This window comes from Taudactylus pleione, unplaced genomic scaffold, assembly GCF_031769625.1.
Source record: "Taudactylus pleione unplaced genomic scaffold, aTauple2 ptg000129l, whole genome shotgun sequence".
NCBI lineage: Eukaryota > Metazoa > Chordata > Amphibia > Anura > Myobatrachidae > Taudactylus > Taudactylus pleione.
In genome coordinates this window covers 21,525,188-21,544,467 of record NW_028284531.1, presented here as the reverse complement: position 1 = coordinate 21,544,467, position 19,280 = coordinate 21,525,188, and the positions used below count along the sequence as shown (strand labels likewise).

Here is a 19,280-nt window from a genome sequence, read left to right as displayed (position 1 = left end):
ACTCTGCAAATAAAGTGTGTCAGTTCACCTGGCAATGCAGGTGCTGGGCTGCATGGTATCCACATTTGATATGGTGGCGTATGCCCAGTTCCACTCCAGGTCCCTGCAGCAATGGATTCTGGCCCTCATTCAGAGCCGTACGCTCTGAGCAGAGCGCACGCTCTGAATGAGGGCCGGCCTCCCTGAAAATGGAGCGTCCTCCTGGACGCTCGTATAGCTGTGGGTCACCACCCACAGGCTATACGAGCGTGCAGTTTGATGGCCGCGATGGTCGTGACCCTCGCGACCATCGAAACTGCGAGCCGGAGCCTGCGGTTGAGGTTTTCAACCGCAAGCTCCGGAGTGATTTTGGCTCTATCAGAGCCAAAATCACTCCCACTGACATCACTAGTGATGTCAGTGGGCCGGCTTCTGACGGGAGGAGTTCCCGTGGGAACGCCCCCGTCAGGGAGGCACGCCCCCGGCACGCCTACCAAAGGGGGCGTGCTGTCAATCAACATCGACAGCACGCCCCCTTTGATCAGACACAACGAGCGAAGGACTTTCCTTCGCTCGTCGCGTCTGGCGCATGCGCACGACGGCGCTCCCTCCGTCGTGCGCATGCTCAGTCCAGAACATCGACCCACTTGCGAGCGGACAGCCGCTCGCGAGTGGGTCTGAATCAGGCCCTCTGTCTCATTGGGATATTCAGTATTATCGGATAAAGTCTAAGATTATCCGCATCTTGCCAGAGGTTCTGCTCTCCCGTGCTTGGTGGCTGGAGACGACTCATTTAGATAAGGGTCGCCCATTATGGGTCCCAGATTGGGTACTCCTCACCACGGATGCAAGTCTGCGAGGATGGGGAGCGGTGACAGGTCGTCACACCTTTCAGGGAAGGTGGACGACTCAGGAAGGTTAATCCTGTCCCAGGAGACATTGGTTCACCGATCTGACATGTCTGTCCATAGACAGGCCACTTCCCCTGCCTCTACGACCGGATATGCTTGTGCAGGGTCCCTGCCTATATCCGGATTTACCTTGGCTGGCTTTGACGGCATGGCTATTGAGTCTTCCATTTGAAAGGCCAAAGTTTTCTCTGCTTCTATGTTCCAGACGATGATGAGGGCAAGGAAGCCTGCTTCAGCCCGCATCTATCACAGGACTTGGCATTCATATTTTCGTTGGTGATCCCAAACAAAATATGACCTTAAGGTTTTCAAGGTTTCAAGAGTACTTGCTTTTCTGCAGGCTGGGTTAGACTTATGGGGGGCATCCACTAGACGATATTATCCCTGTCCAACCTCTTAACGATTTTCCCTTGAATTTTCCCTTGAAATATGATCTTCCACTCTGAACAATTTGCTAAATATTTGCAAACGATTTGCAAATGATTTGCAAAAGATCTAACAATAAACTATGTTGTTTTAATCTGTGATTGAGAGCTTTCAGCTATAGTGGGCAGACAGTGGTTCATCGTTGATCGTTCAGCGTGAACGATGTGTAAACGATTTGTAAGCAATAAGTGAAATTGACCTGCATGTTCAGTCGATGGAGGAGACGATCAAACGATCAGCGGGAGCGCGCATCGTACATCATTAGAAACAATTACTGCACGATTTGCAAACGATGTTCAAACGATGTTTGAATGATTATCAAACGATTTTATCATTATTGTTCAATCGTTCAACTTTATCGTCTAGTGGATACCCCCCTTTAGGTCTGCGCCTGGCTACCTTGAGAGTTCAGGTTTCTGCTTTGTTAGTTTTGTTCCAGCGTAGAATTGCACCCCTGGCAGATGTAAGAACTTGTATGCAGGTGGTTCTCCGACTGCAACCTCCGTTTGTCCTGCCGGTAGCACCATGGGATTTGTCCTTGGTTCTCAGGGCTCTGCAAGCTCTCCTCTTTGAATCCTTGGATAAGGTGGACTTTAGATGGTTGACAGCGAAGACACTTTTTCTCCTCGCTATCTCCTCAGCTTGTAGAGTTTCTGACTTGGCAGCATTATCATGTCACTCTCCATATTTGATATTTCATCAAAATAGAGCTGTCGTTCGTATTAAGGCGGGTTACCTTCCGAAGGTAGAATCCCGTTTCCATATAAATTAGGAAATTGTAGTCCCGGTTTTTCAGTCTTCAAACCTGGTGGTGATACATGCAGGCAGAAAGTCCAGTGGGAGGTTGTGGAAGTCCTTATTGCACCCGGATTGGCATTTGGTGTTCCAGCGTCTGAACCCGGGCAGTTGCTGTATATATACAGATGCTTAATTGGGTGCACTAACAGGTACCCCACACTATCTGGTACGAGGCTTTATGTATCATTTTCTTGTTGATATTTTAAACATGTATCTTTTAAACTGAATAAAACAGTACTTTACTATATATACCCCATTCTTTCCTCTTTTATATATGACCATTCAATGGAGGATTATTGAGAGCATAACATCAGGGAACAGGAAGACGGTCATCTCTGAATTTCATTTGGGAAATTAATGATCCCATCTTATGGACATTTAAAGCAGTTGTGGATGTTAATTGTACAAAATTTAAAAAAATACCCCAGGGAGCGCGAAGACCGTAAATACTTTATTGTATAAACAGTCTTCAAACCTGTCTACAGGTGAAGCTTCCTGGGTGTGGTTCGAGCCCTTCGTATCTACGTGGATCGTACCAGCTCCATCAGAAAATCAGATTTGCTCTGTGTGTTATATGGAAACGAGGCTGGACAGCAAACAGGCTCGCTGGCTGTGTACGACTATTGCTCAGGTCTATACACAGGCTGATCTCCCTGTTCCTAACAAGGTGACAGCACATTCTACTCAGTCTGTCGGAACCGTCGTGGGCGGTTAGACATGGCGCCTCGGCTGAACAGCTGTACAAGGCAGCCACTTGGTCTTCCATCCATACTTTTATCAAATTCTATGCATTTAATACTTTTGCCTTCCAGGATGCTTCCTTTGGGCGGCAGCTTCTCCTCTCTGCTCAGGAGCGTCCCCACCCTTAAGGGAACTGCTTTAGGACGTCCCCAAGGTAGATTCTGTGGACACTATGGACCCTGAAGAAGAAAATAAAAGTTATGGTATAACATACATTAGTTAACTCGTTTTCTACGAGGTCCACAGGTCCACAGAGCACCCACCCTGACGCACCTGGCCTCAGTTGGGATCTGTCCTTTGCTTTTTTGTATCACTGATTCCCTCTTCGTATTTTGAGAGTGTTTCTTGAGTACATTATACTTCCTTCTCCACTTTCCGTCTCTTGCCATTAGGCTTGTTTACAAACTGAATGCCTGTGGCTGGAGGTGGGGTATATAGGGAGGAGGACCAGTGCATGCTGGGAGCTTTAAAGCTGTATCTGTTTGGTGCAATGGATCTCTCCAACTACATACCCCCAAGGTAGATTCTGTGGACCTCGAAGAAAAAGAGTTATCTAAGGTATGTTATACCAAAACTCTTATTTTTCCTCAGTTTCCAAAATCTCAGAGCTCACCTCAATCCATTCTTCTCATCCACTCTCACTTTTTCTCTGCGCTGATTACTTCTCCTGTGTGGCTCCTTTCATCTGAAACTCACGATCTTCCCTATCACACACTGTAAGCCAATCAATTTTGTATCAAATGTGCCCTGAAACATATCTGGAAATTAAAGCTCACTAGCCCTCCTCACACTCTTAACGCATACTTTCAGCTCTCTCGCCTTCTCTTTCCCAGTTACACCATCAATCCTTTAGAATGTAAGCTCTGGTGAACAGGGCCCGCCTACCTCATATTCCCTTCCTGGACTATCCCTGTCCCACTGATCTCCCACACAGTCAGTGACTCTGATTTTTCTGTCCGCCCTTCCCAGGCCACTGGATCATTGAGCGTTACTAGTTTTAGCTGTCACTCTCTTAGATGTCTGAACATGTCACACTTCCATTTTTACCCTTGCACTTTCTGTTTGACTATTTTTACATTGAATTGTTTTTTCAGTGTAATTGTTCCATGAACAGCGCTACGGGCAATTACTGGTGCCATATAAATAAAAGCTACTACTAATAAAGTTAAGGTTCTTTTTCTACTGTTAAACGGAATTCTCCTGTATTCTCTGCTACTTTGAAGATCGTTTTTTATATATTCCTGTATGTTCATTATTACCTGTTATTATGTGAACTACGCTACTTTTGTAGTTTACACCTAATGTCATTTAATTAATAATGCCATCAATATCTTTGATCTTGCCAAATATTGATACACTTTATATATTTTATCCTAATATATAAATAGTATTTTTAAATACTGTAATATGTGAATACGGAGAAATAAGTATAGCATATATACATGTGCAGGATAGAGTGTCAACAGCAGTTCTGATAATGTGATAGCGGAAATCTGTTTGAGCTACATTTAGCGTTATCATGAGCTATGAAGCACGGCTCAGAATAACTAGGTCCTGAAATGTTTCCAGAGGAAAGCTAATTGGCAGACTATTTTCATGTGCTTTTCATCTATCATCATGTTATTTGTATCTGTAATTACATATAATACACACCCTATTCATTGTGACAGGAGCTCCCTGCTGTATTACAAGCAGAGTTTGATAACGTCTCACCACCTCACCATGGAAATGGCCCTTGCAGTGACGTGAATGTTTCAGGCTGCTGGTTCTACCGTTTGCCACATAAAGTGAGTCTGGATAATGCACTTATTACACTTTGTTCCTAATAGTCAGAATCCTACTGGCAATCACTCAAGCACTCGGGAACATTTTCATGTGCTGATACATTGAAGTAAAACTACTGTACGTAATATTAGCACTTTCCATCAGGGAAATCAATTACAGTGTGGAAACCTTTTCATAAGAAGCTATTCTTTGCAGACTCTTGTCATGACGACTCAGGGCTATATTTGTGTCGGCAGTCAGCAAACAAGGCATTGTGCTCTTAAAGAGCCCTGCCAGATATAACTGACATATACTTATTTACTTATAATTTAACATGCAAATTGTATCTGTCCATCTTTTTTTCTTTTGTCAAAGACCTGTGATTTTCACCATAAAGCTGTTTAATTCTTTTTGACGTGTATGTAGCTATGCGAGACTATTTTCTTATGAATGTATAATTGGTAGCTGTGGAATAGGTTACAAAGGGCAAAAAAAAAATGGGGACATTTCAGTTTCAAAGTGAATCATCAACCATCAATTTTACAAGGATTCTTACTGCATGTTGTGGTAGCCGTGCCTACACCTAAAGTGGACCATTCAGTAGTATCAAACTAAACCCCCAAAACTGACAATCTCTAAAATCATTTTATTTACTTTTTTTTTTATTTTTTTTTTTAAATGTAGCCAGCAACTTTCTTTCCTGAGATTACGAAGTCTGTCAGTATGTTAATCTGTTTTCCAACTGTTGTATTGTCATTTTGTCCAAAACCACTTTCTAGTAATAATTTAACTTTTTTTTTAATACATCGAACAGAGAAGTCTAATAAAACGAGTGTGATTTCCACACACGTGCATAGGAAACAATTGTATTCCTTGGGAAGAAACATTCGTCCTATATCTTCCTTATGGGCTGGTATTTATTGATGACCAATATCATGTAGATCACATGTTCTAAAACTGGGTCCTCAGGACCCCAAACAGTGCATGTTTTCCAGGTCTCCTCACAGAATCCACCTGTGGAACTTTTAAAATATGTCAGTGAGTAATGAATACACCTGTGCACCTGCTGGGTGACCTGGAAAATGTGACCTGTGTGAGGTCCTGAGGGCCGAGTTTGAGAACTACTGATGTAGATGATTCCACTAATTACAAATTTATACATTGATCTCCCTAAATATAGATTGTGAAGATTTAATGTATATTTTGTCTGCAGAGAATAGGCTTGCCCTTTGAGGGTCCATCGTTATTCCACTGTAGTCAAAGTATCGGTTACCTGTGCAAAAAACAGGATATGTTAAGTATCCCAACACAGGGAATGCCGGCGATTACAATACCAGCGCCGGAATCCCAACACCTGTCAGAATCCTGGCACCGGAATCCCGCCCGCTGTAATCCCGAAGGTAAGTATCGGGGTTGGGGGGAGGATTAGGTTTAGAGCAGTGTTGGCTAACCTTGACACTCCAGCTGTTATGGAACTACATAACCCAGCATGCACTGCTACAGTTTTGCTATTAGGGCATGCTAAAACTGTGGCAGGGCATGCTGGGATATATAGTTCCACAACAGCTGGAGTGTCAAGGTTAGCCAACACTGGTTTAGAGTGTGGAGAGTGGAGGTTAGGTTTAGATTCAGGCATTGGAGAGGGATGGTTAGGGCGAGTGGGAGATTTTCACCCAAAATATGACAAGTAAAGAGTAATTAATGCTCTAAATATAATCAGAAAATGCGGTGGTGCTACCAACTGATTAGATACATATATTCACAAGGAAAAGAAAATCGGTTACATTGGTGCATTCTATCTCCAAAAGAATTTTTTTACACATAAAATCTAAGTTTATTAGGTATGCTTTAAAAATTATACTGGCAAACAATAATAAAATGTCATGTATAAATATCAAAATAAATACATGGATTGAAAGCGAGCGAAATATAAGATAAAAAATAGAAAGATAGTGTTTGTAGAAATGAAATAAAGGGGTCTATTTACTAAGCAGTGTTAGGAGGCAAAGTGAAATGAGATAAGGTACCAGCCAATCAGCTCCCAACTGTCATCTCACAGGCTGTGTTTGAAAAATTACAGTTGGGAGCTGTTTGGCTGGTACCTTATCTCCTTTCACTTTGTCTCCTAACACTGCTTAGTAAATAGACCCGAAAGTGATTAAAACTGCTGAGCACTGCTGCCAATTATTATCCAATATTATATTTGTCTTAGTGTCGAAATTCACAAATGGATTTGATTCTGTGATATCAAATAAAAGTTCCACCGTTGTGTTGTCGGTATAAATAATTATCAGATTACTAATATAGAGAAATAGATATCACATATATAGAGTAGAATGAATGCTTCCAATTAATCATGTACTGGTTTCACAGTGCGATATCTTATAGTACTAACTCCTGCAAGAATGATACTTTTTATATTTGATACATAACACATGCAAGTTCTAATTGTATCAATTATGGCTTTATGCTGATGCACTGCTGTCCTTTTATGTTACCTTAAATAGAAAGCGAAAAGTAGCTTCATAAAGTCAGATTTACGACTTGTATTTAAATACATAGAGTGGCTGAATGTATGCGCTCTCAAACTTCTGTTTGTAACATATGCAACTATACTTACGTATTAGTTATTGTGGTCTAACTGATGTGCCTTATTTAGGAGTGCCTTGATACTAATCAATTTACCCTGCTCACACGCTCATGTAGCTAATTAGTTAATTAAAACAAATATAATATTGGATAATATAGTGTTCACTCTAGCTCCGGCGGCAGGCAGGGCGCCGGAGCTAGAGAGGGCACTTTTGTGCGCGTGCCCGAAAAGGGGGCGTGTCTATAAGACGCGTCCCCTTTTTAGCACTCTTGGGGGCGTGCCCGGCACTTACGGACACACCGGGCAGCCCCCAAGCGCTGCAGACAGGGAGAATAGATGCCAGACGCATGCACCCGGCGTCTATTCTGCGGCGGTGACCGGGTCACCGCATATTTCTCCACCCGCGGGACACTGCGACACGCGGGTGAAGACGGCACCCGCAGGCTGTGAGGGCAGGGCGCTTTTTGCCCTCCAGAAGGAGGGCAGGGCACCGCACCCCGCTAAAACAGCCTAGCGGGAACGCTAATAATAATTGACAGCAGTGCTCAGCAGTTTTAATCACTTTATTTCATATTTACAAACATTATCTTTCTATTTTTTATGTTATATTTCGCTCGCTTTCAATCCATGTATTTATTTTGATATTTATACATGAAATTTTATTATTGTTTGCCAGTATAATTTTTAAAGCATACCTAATAAACTTAGATTTTATGTGTAAAAAATTTATTTTGGAGATAGAATGCACCAATGTAACTGATTTTCTTTTTTCTTTTCCTTGTGAATATACATTAACAACTTGTCATCTTGTGATCTGACCGTGGGCCTGATTCAGAGATGTACGCTAATAAAACTGCAGTTGCGATTTTGCACTGAACACAGCTGCAAAAATATGCTGCTATTTCCAAAGCTTCCCCGAGCATAGGGACGCCCACTGCTGCCTTCTCATAGCTATCTGACGACATGCAACAACTGTGGTAACATTGAGGTAGATCGGCCAGCCAGGCAGCTTGTAAGTCAAGTCTTACCACTATGGCTCTCCTGACACGCAGAGAGCTCTCATGCTGGAAAAGAGATCGCTATAGCTAATTTATCAGACCCTAAAGCTGGGTACAAATTTAACAATGTGTACCCAGCCAATCTGTCGTGCGACCCAGCAGCGGCAAGTGCATACACACTTGCAGCATGGTCCTCGCAGACGATGTCTCCCATCAGAGCTGCATGCAGGTCCGACGGACGATGTCGCTGGTGATGCGTGGGAGCATGCATCGTCAGCGACATTGAATGTACACACTAGACGATGTTGCTGGCAAGTCGTCCGATCTGGCCGGATCGGATGAAATATCGTCTAGTAGGTACCGGCCATAAGGCTTGGGTACACATTAAGCGATATATTGGACATTAATTGGTTCATCACATATTCACATCTGATGTGCTGTATGTCAGATGGGATGATATTATGAATGATGTAGCGCCGCGCCCCGCTAAAACAGCCTAGCGGGAACGCTAATAATAATTGACAGCAGTGCTCAGCAGTTTTAATCACTTTATTTCATATCTACAAACACTATCTTTCTATTTTTTATCCTATATTTCGGGCGGCTGCACGTCAGATGGAAAGATGTCATAAACGATGTGGTGCACATCGTGCAGTGTGTCAGAAGAACACAAGCTATATTTGTCCAATCTTTCCTCTGAAGACATCACCTGAACTTCCAGTCATCTACACAATGATTGCATTGCATAGTGCAGAGGTTCCCAAACGCGGTCCTCAAGGCACCCCAAGAGTTCATGTATTAGAGATATCCATGCTTGACCAAAGGTGGTTAAATCAAATTGACCGAGTTACTATATAAGTCGCCTGTGGCCAAGCATGGATATCCTTAAACCTGGATTGTTAGGGTGCCTTGAGGACCGAGTTTGAGAACCTCTGTCATAGTGTGTACAGGAGAAAAGAGTAATTGGATACAATGCTCCGACATGATACATCGTTCCGAGGCTCTGAAGATTGCATAGTGTGTATGCTCCATAGCGTGTTCTGGGATGAAGGGAAATTGCGTCTTTTCTATATTGTGTACCTGGCCTAAGACTGTCATCACAGTATGAGAAGTCACTTGAATAGTTCAACTAAACCAGTCCAAAAAACATTTCCATTATATATTTTTCTTTACTATTTTAGATAGATAGATAGATAGATATGAGCATGGGGCGATTGGGATGAAATGACAGCCCTGGAAATTTCTGGATTTAGCCCTAAATGGGGAGGTGGGGGGCTGAATCTCTCTCATGGAAAGATGAACACTTTTGATCTTCTCTCTTCCCCTGCCCCCCCCCCCCCCCCCAGTCCCATTAATTAATCAGTAGCAACTGAATGTAATAGGCATCCTCCCCCTAACTAGCCCTCTTATTATTTGTGGTCCCTTATCAACTACACATTACATTAATATTCCCACTATATAACTTTAATTGCCTTTTAGACTAGATAAATAGAATTTCTTATAGCCGCTATTTCTGGCAATAAGAAATTCTTTACCGTCTGGATATATTAGTTATCACATGCAGAGACGGGCTCTGATAGGAACCCTATCTCTGCATTGGCATATCTATACTCTCAAATAAGTCTGAGCATGGCCTCAGAGTCTGAGGACCTGCATTTAGGAACGCGGTCACTGACACGCCCTTGACTCTCCCATAACACGCCCATGAGACAGCCTTTTATTCTGAACACATCCGGCCGCCTCCCAGTCATCACCCAGGAACACCAATGGTTATCTGCCACAGGCTATATTCCATTACTTGTCACGTATGCGCAGTAGCAAAAATTTAAAAAGATGCTTAACTGCACAAACATCGACTTTGCGTCCACCTCTGAATCAGGCCCTAAGACATTAGTGCCTTTCATATCCATTTGTCTATTCTCAGCAAGAGAGAAGCATATAGAGATACTTACTCTGCTCTCCTCGTGTTGCCCTCTCATTGCCCACATTTGCTCATCCAAACTTTTTCGTTTACTTCAGTTCCGCTCTCCCAATAGCTTTGATTAGTACATCAGCGTCTTGTAGTTTGCTCTGAAAACTGGAACATCTTTCTTCCAGTACATGCAACTGTTCTGCAAGTGGTCAGGTCTCTTCTATGATCAGGCACACCATAAATGATTTTTCTCCTTCATCCACTAGGGGACACTGGAGTTCAAGACAGTGGGGTATAGACGGTGGTAGAGCAGAGCCTGGCACTTTAAATAATCTAGAAGTGTGACTGGCTCCTCCCCCTCTATGCCCCATCAGCCCCAGTTTTTAGAATGTGCCCGAGAGAGCCGGTCGCACATCAGGCTGTCTCCAGCCTTTCTCATATATATTTTTAGTTATTAAAGTAGCGATGTATGACCGGCACGCCCTGCCATAGCAGCCTACGACCGCCTGGGAATACCGGGAACTGTAGGCCTAGAACAACATCAGTGCTCCCATGAACCCTCTCCGGTCTAGCAGGAGAGAGGTTCAGTTAATGAGGGGTTTTGCATTAGGAGCCTTGAATGCTTCCGCTTTATGCAAAACCAGTCGGGGACAGCACGCTGCTAAAATATCCTGCCCCTACGCAGTAGCAGAATGACGGCCACATGCGGCACATGAGCAGTCTCCCTGAGTGGAGGTAAGCCACGTGTGTGTATGTGTGTACATATATGTGGGTGTATGTATATGTAATACATATATATATATATATATATATTTGTATGAGGTACGCGTATCCATATGTGGATATCGCTTCTTAGCCTTACCATAAGAGCAGAGGTAGGATCTGTTCTTATCAGTTTTATGTCGGATACCTAGCATATTGAAAGAAGGAGGCTGCGATTGGTTGCTGGCTCTCCTGATGCGCTAGTTGGTACAATAACTCCGCTTTACACTATCTCTCCTTGGGGTTTGAGTTGTGTGTGTGTGTGTATACATTCATATATATATTTATGTATATGTGTAGGTATGCCTATACTTCCACTATCATTAGGTTTACCTATAATTCCACGCATGCGAAAGCCGCCTGGGCTTACCAGAAGCTGTAGGCTAGTTCCATACATATTATATGGTGCTCTATAAACTAGTCATGTGATGCGGCTTACATAGTGATACTCTTAGGCATTGCTTCCAGTATGGACATGTCCTGGGGCCTTCTTGTATGTCCACAAATGTATATAAAGATACGTACTTACACCCTCCTGGGGTTATAGTTCGGTTTCCGTCAGTCTATATCTACAGCGCCCTGTTCAGAGGACCTATTATTACTTGGTAGCAAACTTATTAGACACCCATTCCTTGTATGAATACTTGGGATGACAAACGCGTTATATGTCTAAGTACAGGTACCCTTAAGTACAGGTACCCTTCTCAATATCAATTCTGGTACTCCATATTATTGTCGCATATCTCAATAAAATTAGTCTCTAAGGGGCCCTTGTGTACACTTCATATCATGAAGGCCTAGAGCCACCTGCCGATATAAGTAGTGTCAGTTCTATTAATGGGGTTAGCAGCGCTGTGCTGACTGGAGTGTGACACTTCGCACACTCAGAGCGGTATTCCAGCGCCCCCTGCTTCCCTTCTAAGGACAGTAGTTATAGAACATACACAGGCTGGGGTGAATTTTGTCCTTGGGCTCCGTTCATTTCATGGCTCTTAATTATTGCTCATGTTCTTATTTAGAAATATTACTGTCATCTCCTGCACGCAGGTAGTATAGCTTAGGCACTACCTGCAGCAGGGAGTGCTTTAGCGTGGTCTCCTATCCCCTCCACATCCCACGCTGGGAGTCCTTCAGCGCAAACGGTAGGGATGCCTGTCACTGGATGACAGGAGTATAGTGATGGCTGGTTTGCTAGCAGAATGGGAACTAGCCCAATCCCCTTTTATTTTTGAACTATAACACCGCGTTATGAGGTTGTGAGAGGGGCCAGTTATTCAGCTGGTGCACATCCCGGCTAGTAGCGCTGTGCTCACGAGACACAGTCCTGCCAATTGCAGCGCCTGCTATTACCCCCTGTCAGACTTCCCCTTGGAACTGCCTCACCGCATCTATCACAAAGGGTGCCTAGCTTCATCTAAAGTCTGAGCTATCTCATGGTATACTAGCTACCTTGCCTAAATGTATAGTATTAGCCACTGTTCTGGTGCTGTGGCCAGAACTTATGGTTATAGCATACCCTTCACTCAGGGTTAGCTCTTTTTTTTGGGTCCCTTCCCCAGGCTTATGCCTCACATTGGCTTACCTTTGAGAGGAGCAGTACTCTTCCCATGCATATATGTGAAAACCATATACTACATTATAGGCTGATCTTAAAACCTTTTTTCATTCTGTGCTCACGTTAGAGGGTATGCATATGTGCATCTATATAGATTTATATCTTCTGTGCTCCATTCGGTGGCTCATACAAGAGGAAGTTAGTGATGCGCGGCTAGTGCGGTGGTATTACTGCCTCACAGCATTGAGGTCGTCTTTTTGATTCCCACTTCAAAAACGGGTTCATCTGGAGATAAAATGGCTCACCTGATAAGGCGAGTACACCAGTAACAGAAGGGTCCCAGGATCGAATGCCTGGGTGGTATTAGATTGGTGGGCATAATACGCACTTCACCATTATACATATTTATGTAACGACTTACACTAGCGGACCGTTTTAGGGGTATATGTATGGTCTAACACGACTATACAGATACACATCCCTTATGGAACAGGCTCAAGTATAGAGTCCTGTTCTACGACTTTCTTGTCTACACTAACATTTTGCTAGTTTCCACAGTATTTTATGCTGCACATCTCCAGATGGATGTCCGTGCTGTAGAGCATTGGTCTTGGCCCACTGAAGCTACTCTCTATTCCTAACGTGGCAGGTTGCTGTGTGTTGGTAAAGGTCAGTGACATTCTACATAGCGTCCAGAGGGATTCTGGTCGCTCAAAGGTAAGAGCATACCTCACTGATGCCTAGGAAGAGGCTCATTTTTCATGCAACCTGACATACATAGTGTTATTCTCCCTAATGCACCCTAGCTGCTGTCCTAGCAGCCATCCACTCTTTTAATCAGTTGGCTCTACACTTTAGAGTTTTCCTGGTGTGTGGGTGCATCGTTACAACATTGGATTAGTGACACTATCTACTAGAATCTGTTGGGGTTATGGACCGAAGCGCACCTATGGGCTAGTGCACATCTTTACATAGATGTGTAACAGTCACTATGTTCCACGCAGGGGGCCTGGTTGGGCATTCTGTTCTATATCTGTTGATATTTGATCACACTGACAGGTACCTGACGGGTACTTTCATGGTTGTCCTAGTGCTCTAGCCTTGCTGACTGGATGCTTCCCTATATTGGTAGCTCTCCCTGGTTGACTGTTGCATTCGTGCTCTTTTACTGGTAGGGTTCGGGCCAGCAGTTGATACTGACTAGGCACTTCCATCATGTTGGAAGTTGTTTTCTTTTTAGCGGCAGCGTTTCAGTTGCTGTTTTATCCCTGTTTTCAGTATGGGATGTACTGCTGTCTGACCCTCTGAAGGGTCTTGTAGTCTCAATAATCTCTATTTCGACTCAGTCTCAGGCCCAGTGGGATCTCCACTCTTTGGAGACTTCTATGGCCTAACCCTTCCGCTGGTTAACAACTTTGTTGTAGTTGGACCTCAAGGAGGGTTCAGGGCGACTGTTCGGTCTAGTCTTTTGACTCCCTGCATACTCTGTTTGGAGTCTGTGGACAAGTTTAGCTCTGTATATTGATATTGTTATACTTCTGTATATACGATTTATGTCCAGCTGTGCTGGGATTCTGCTGTCTGCACCTGTTGCAGCTTCCTGTATAGCCTCTAGTACGGTTTCTCGAGTTTGTTCTTGTTTACGGCCCTTCTATGGATTCTTGTTGGGGCTCTCGGCTGCCAACGGTCCGGTTTGGTCTATTTCAGTTGAGATAACTGGTTCTGACGTTTCTCAACTGTCTTTGTTCCCTCGCCAGCCGTTCTGTTCCTTTTGACTTAACCTGTACGTTATGGAAGTTTCTATGACTGTTTAGCAAGGAGTGGTGTTTGTCTCCTGTGCTCTACGACACTTAATCCTCAGCTTCCGCTGGGCCTATGGTTCTTTGCGGTCCCTGTTTTGGTTTGGCCAAGGGGTCAGCAAGTTCTCCGCGCTTCCCACCCAGGAGGTTGGCTTTGGGACGTCCCCACTGTCTTGAACTCCAGTGTCCCCTAGTGGATGAAGGAGAAAATAGGATTTTGGTACTTACCGATAAATCCCTTTCTCCGATTCCACAGGGGACACTGGACGCCCGCCCAGCGCTGCGTACTTGCTGTTTTGTTTGGTTCCTTCTATGGTTGTGTGACTGCATGGTTTCCCTGCAATGGGTTCCTTTGTTCTCCTTCAGTCGGTCTTGTTCCGTTCTGTGGTCTTTTCCTTTTCCTAATTTTTCTGTTGTCCTCCGTCTCCTCTCGGGCTCAGTTCTTAAACTGGGGCTGATGGGGCATAGAGGGGGAGGAGCCAGTCACACTTCTAGATTATTTAAAGTGCCAGGCTCTGCTCTACCACCGTCTATACCCCACTGTCTTGAACTCCAGTGTCCCCTGTGGAATCGGAGAAAGGGATTTATCGGTAAGTACCAAAATCCTATTATTTACTAATAGTTATTTATATAGGTGAGAGGTGGATTTGGGAGACCACTGAGATGAGGAAGTATAGCAAGGTATGAGGAAGGGAGAATATCCTGCTTACTACTAAAGCTGCTACCTCCAGTGTAAGGCACCAACAGATCCATTTTTATATTATTCACAGGATGTATTATACTTTAGATAAACTATTCAAGATGTGCAGCCGTTCTACCTCTGATTGTCCGAAGTGTGATAATCATTGGGGCACATTCTGTCACTTATTATTGAGCTGCACAGTTGTGTCTATGTCTACATTTTGTATGAATATTTGGGAAATTATTTGTTTCACCTGAATAGTTGTTCCTCCCTTAAGTCCCAATGTTGGTTTATTTAGGGTCAACCTTGAGGAACTGCTCACTAAGCCTGTGTTTTACATATATTTTCAATCCCACCTCACTGACGTGTCATTTTATCTATTTTATGTCTTGTTTGCATAACGATTGTTGAAAATCAATAAAAATCAACTTATTACAAAAAATGCCACCTCGCAATATGTATGCACTGCATTGCCACCTCACAATATGTATGCACTGCATTGCCACCTCACAATATGTATGCACTGCATTGCCGCCTCACAATATGCATGCACTGCATTGTCGCCTCACAATATGTATGCACTGCATTTCCGCCTCACAATATGTATGCACTGCATTGCCGCCTCACAATATGTATGCACTGCACTGCCACCTCACAATATGTATGCACTGCATTGCCACTTCACATTATGTATGCACTGCATTGCCACCTCACAATATGGAAGCTCACAATATGTATGCACTGCATTGCCACCTCACAATATGTACGCACTGCACTGCCGCCTCACAATATGTATGCACTGCATTGCCACCTCACAATATGTATGCACTGCATTGCTGCCTCACAATATGTATGCACTGCATTGCCGCCTCACAATATGTATGCACTGCATTGCCGCCTCACAATATGTATGCACTGCCGCCTCACAATATGTATGCACTGCCGCCTCACAATATGTATGCACTGCCGCCTCACAATATGTATGCACTGCCGCCTCACAATATGTATGCACTGCCGCCTCACAATATGTATGCACTGCCGCCTCACAATATGTATGCACTGCATTGCCGCCTCACAATATGTACGCACTGCACTGCAACCTCACAATATGTATGCACTGCATTGTCGCCTCACAATATGTATGCACTGCATTGCCACCTCACAATATGTACGCACTGCCGCCTCACAATATGTATGCACTGCATTGCCACCTCACAATATGGAAGATCACAATATGTATGCACTGCACTGCCGCCTCACAATATGTATGCACTGCATTGCCACCTCACAATATGTACGCACTGCACTGCCGCCTCACAATATGTATGCACTGCATTGCCGCCTCACAATATGTATGCACTGCATTGTCGCCTCACAATATGTATGCACTGCATTGCCGCCTCACAATATGTATGCACTGCACTGCCGCCTCACAATATGTATGCACTGCCGCCTCACAATATGTATGCACTGCCGCCTCACAATATGTATGCACTGCATTGCCGCCTCACAATATGTACGCACTGCACTGCAACCTCACAATATGTATGCACTGCATTGTCGCCTCACAATATGTATGCACTGCATTGCCACCTCACAATATGTACGCACTGCACTGCCGCCTCACAATATGTATGCACTGCATTGCCACCTCACAATATGTATGCACTGCATTGCCGCCTCACAATATGTATGCACTGCATTGCCGCCTCACAATATGTATGCACTGCATTGCCGCCTCACAATATGTATGCACTGCATTGCCGCCTCACAATATGTATGCACTGCATTGTCGCCTCACAATATGTATGCACTGCATTGTCGCCTCACAATATGTATGCACTGCTGCCTCACAATATGTATGCACTGCATTGCCGCCTCACAATATGTACGCACTGCACTGCAACCTCACAATATGTATGCACTGCACTGCCGCCTCACAATATGTATGCACTGCCGCCTCACAGTATGTATGCACTGCATTGCCGCCTCACAATATGTACGCACTGCACTGCAACCTCACAATATGTATGCACTGCATTGTCGCCTCACAATATGTATGCACTGCACTGCCACCTCACAATATGTACGCATTCATGCCATGCAGTTCCCATTACTTAATCTTAACACCATGATGCAAACTACCCTGGCACTCTACAATACTTGCAATTACTACTAAACCAAATCTGAACTATAGCTTACACAGTATCAACACCTATGTCCTTCTACCACCTACACTACAAGGTCTATTAGACTTTATTGTGTTACATTTTAAAGTATGTTTAGAGACAAAGAGGGCACAAGTCACTACCAAGATATTGTTCTAATATTGCCCACCATTGCTTTGACCTTCTTAAACTTCCATAATAAAGTTTAATTCTCATTAATCTGTATTTCTCATAGTGGTTGTGGAAACGTTGTCTTTTTACTGTACCAAACTATATCCGTTTTGTGGATTTATTTGCTATTTTGATATTATAGGATGGCAGTGCCAACAATGTGGGTAGCCCATTTGCAAAGGATTTTCTCCCAAAGATGGAAGATGGAACTTTGCAAGCCAGTACTGGAGGCACCAGTGCCACACGGGCCCTGGAAATTAATAAAATGATATCGTTCTGGAGAAACGCACACAAACGCATCAGGTAGATCTTAAATAACACTGCAAAAAGCAGGCCTTTCTAAACTTTGTTAAATGAAAACTGAATGTAAAATATAAGTAATAAAAGGATCTTGTACACTTTGCAAATATACAGTACAGTATGTCAAATTAGCTATACCACAGCAGGATTTAGAGTAGAGAGATGTGTGCAGACCCCCGTGTTTTGGTTCTAAATCACCATCCTGTTTAGGTTTTGGCAAAATCACCCACAAGTGTTTTTGTTTTGTTTTACTTTAAAAATTGTTAAACCGCTACAATCATGTATCTTGGACCTGTTTTTGTTCCTATAGTATTAAAATTAATGACATTCATTTCCAGCCTTTTCCGGGCAATTTTGACCACCTCATAGCACCTGAAATCACAAGGGAGGGACTTAAATGCAACCCAAAACATGCCAGATCCCGTTTTTAGATTAGAGTTCCGAACTTGGCGAGAAGACCCGAGCTGGCACTCCACTCTACTCAGAATCCTAGAGTGATCCGAGCTGGGACGCTGTTCTACTCTGAACCCCAAAGTTCTGGTGTGGTCTGTTTTCAGCAAAATTCTCTCTAATTTGAAGTGGACCTTTCACCTAACTCTCATTCATAGGGTTTACTCATGTTCTCAACGTAATCATTTATAAGTTTTTTAGCCTTAGAAGCACATGACCAGACTTAGAAGCTTGGCATCGAAGTGCCCCTTTACAAATTACAGGTAAATGAGAGGGTGGTTTAGGGGTCTATTCATGTAGAACATAAAGTGTCTCACGACAAATATCACTATATATTGCATCACATCGATGCAATATATAGTGATGATTAGTAGCCATTCATGTACACTTACCTCTCCGACGTCTTCATGTGCTGTCCAACCCCTCCACGATCCTTGGACACGGTGAGAAGACAGACATATCAGGTGCCTGATGTGTCTATTCTCACTGCGCAAGTGCCGGTGTCTGAGAGCAGCAGGTCAGACCTGCTGCAAAGGACGCTGGGAAAAGATGGCGGAGCAAGTGCCGGGCAGACAGTATGCAACTTCCCTGATCTGTTCGGTATGCGGTACAGATTACACCATCTGCAGATGGCGAATCTGTACGCTGGAGAGGAATGGAAAGCAGAGCTTTCCGTTCTATGATTTGCACTCGCCGTACAAATGTATGGTGCTGTGATGCAGGCATGGAGCGAGGGTACCGCTGTAATACACTTCACCACTGTAACTAGCTCCATGAATTGCACAAAACATGGTTATAGCCTTCTGTCAGACATTGTTAGTTCTAAAAACTCCTAGAACCTTTAGCTGCAATAGTTCTTAATTGTATATAAGTATCCGCTTTTGTATACACAGAATTGAGTTGTTTTCTGTTTCAGTTCCCAGAAAGTGCTGTGGCTGAAGAAGGGAGAATTACCTCGTGCAGTCACCAGGTAAATCACGTATGGTTATACATTGCTGATCTTCTGTACCGCAGCACCAGTACATAATAAATACATATGAGTGTCTCCATTTTAGGTAAAAAAAAAAAGGCAGCATTTCATTTTCATTACATTCCAGTTTCCTGCTATACTTTAAAGCGCATTATCATGCTAAATACATCCTTCGCTTAGAAGTAGGGTCCATTTTCTTGTACAGGAGAAAAGGAGATAAATGCTGTCAGCATTTACTCCCACACACTGACCTCACACAATGACTTACTTGAAGCAGGAAAGTAGTATACAGTACAAATGAAAA

The 19,280-nt window shown here is 43.6% G+C and overlaps 1 protein-coding gene across 4 annotated transcripts in view; it reads left to right on the top strand.

The window, feature by feature from the left end:
* Positions 1 to 19,280, top strand: part of POLG (DNA polymerase gamma, catalytic subunit) — a 103,562-nt gene that overhangs the window by 46,381 nt on the left and 37,901 nt on the right. For all 4 annotated transcript variants that reach the window (XM_088472962.1, XM_088472959.1, XM_088472960.1 and 1 more), the window contains 3 exons: positions 4,526 to 4,642; positions 17,399 to 17,559; positions 18,923 to 18,976. In XM_088472962.1, coding sequence (XP_088329088.1) covers positions 4,526 to 4,642; positions 17,399 to 17,559; positions 18,923 to 18,976 — 332 coding nt within the window. The remainder of the gene's footprint in view (positions 1 to 4,525; positions 4,643 to 17,398; positions 17,560 to 18,922; positions 18,977 to 19,280) is intronic.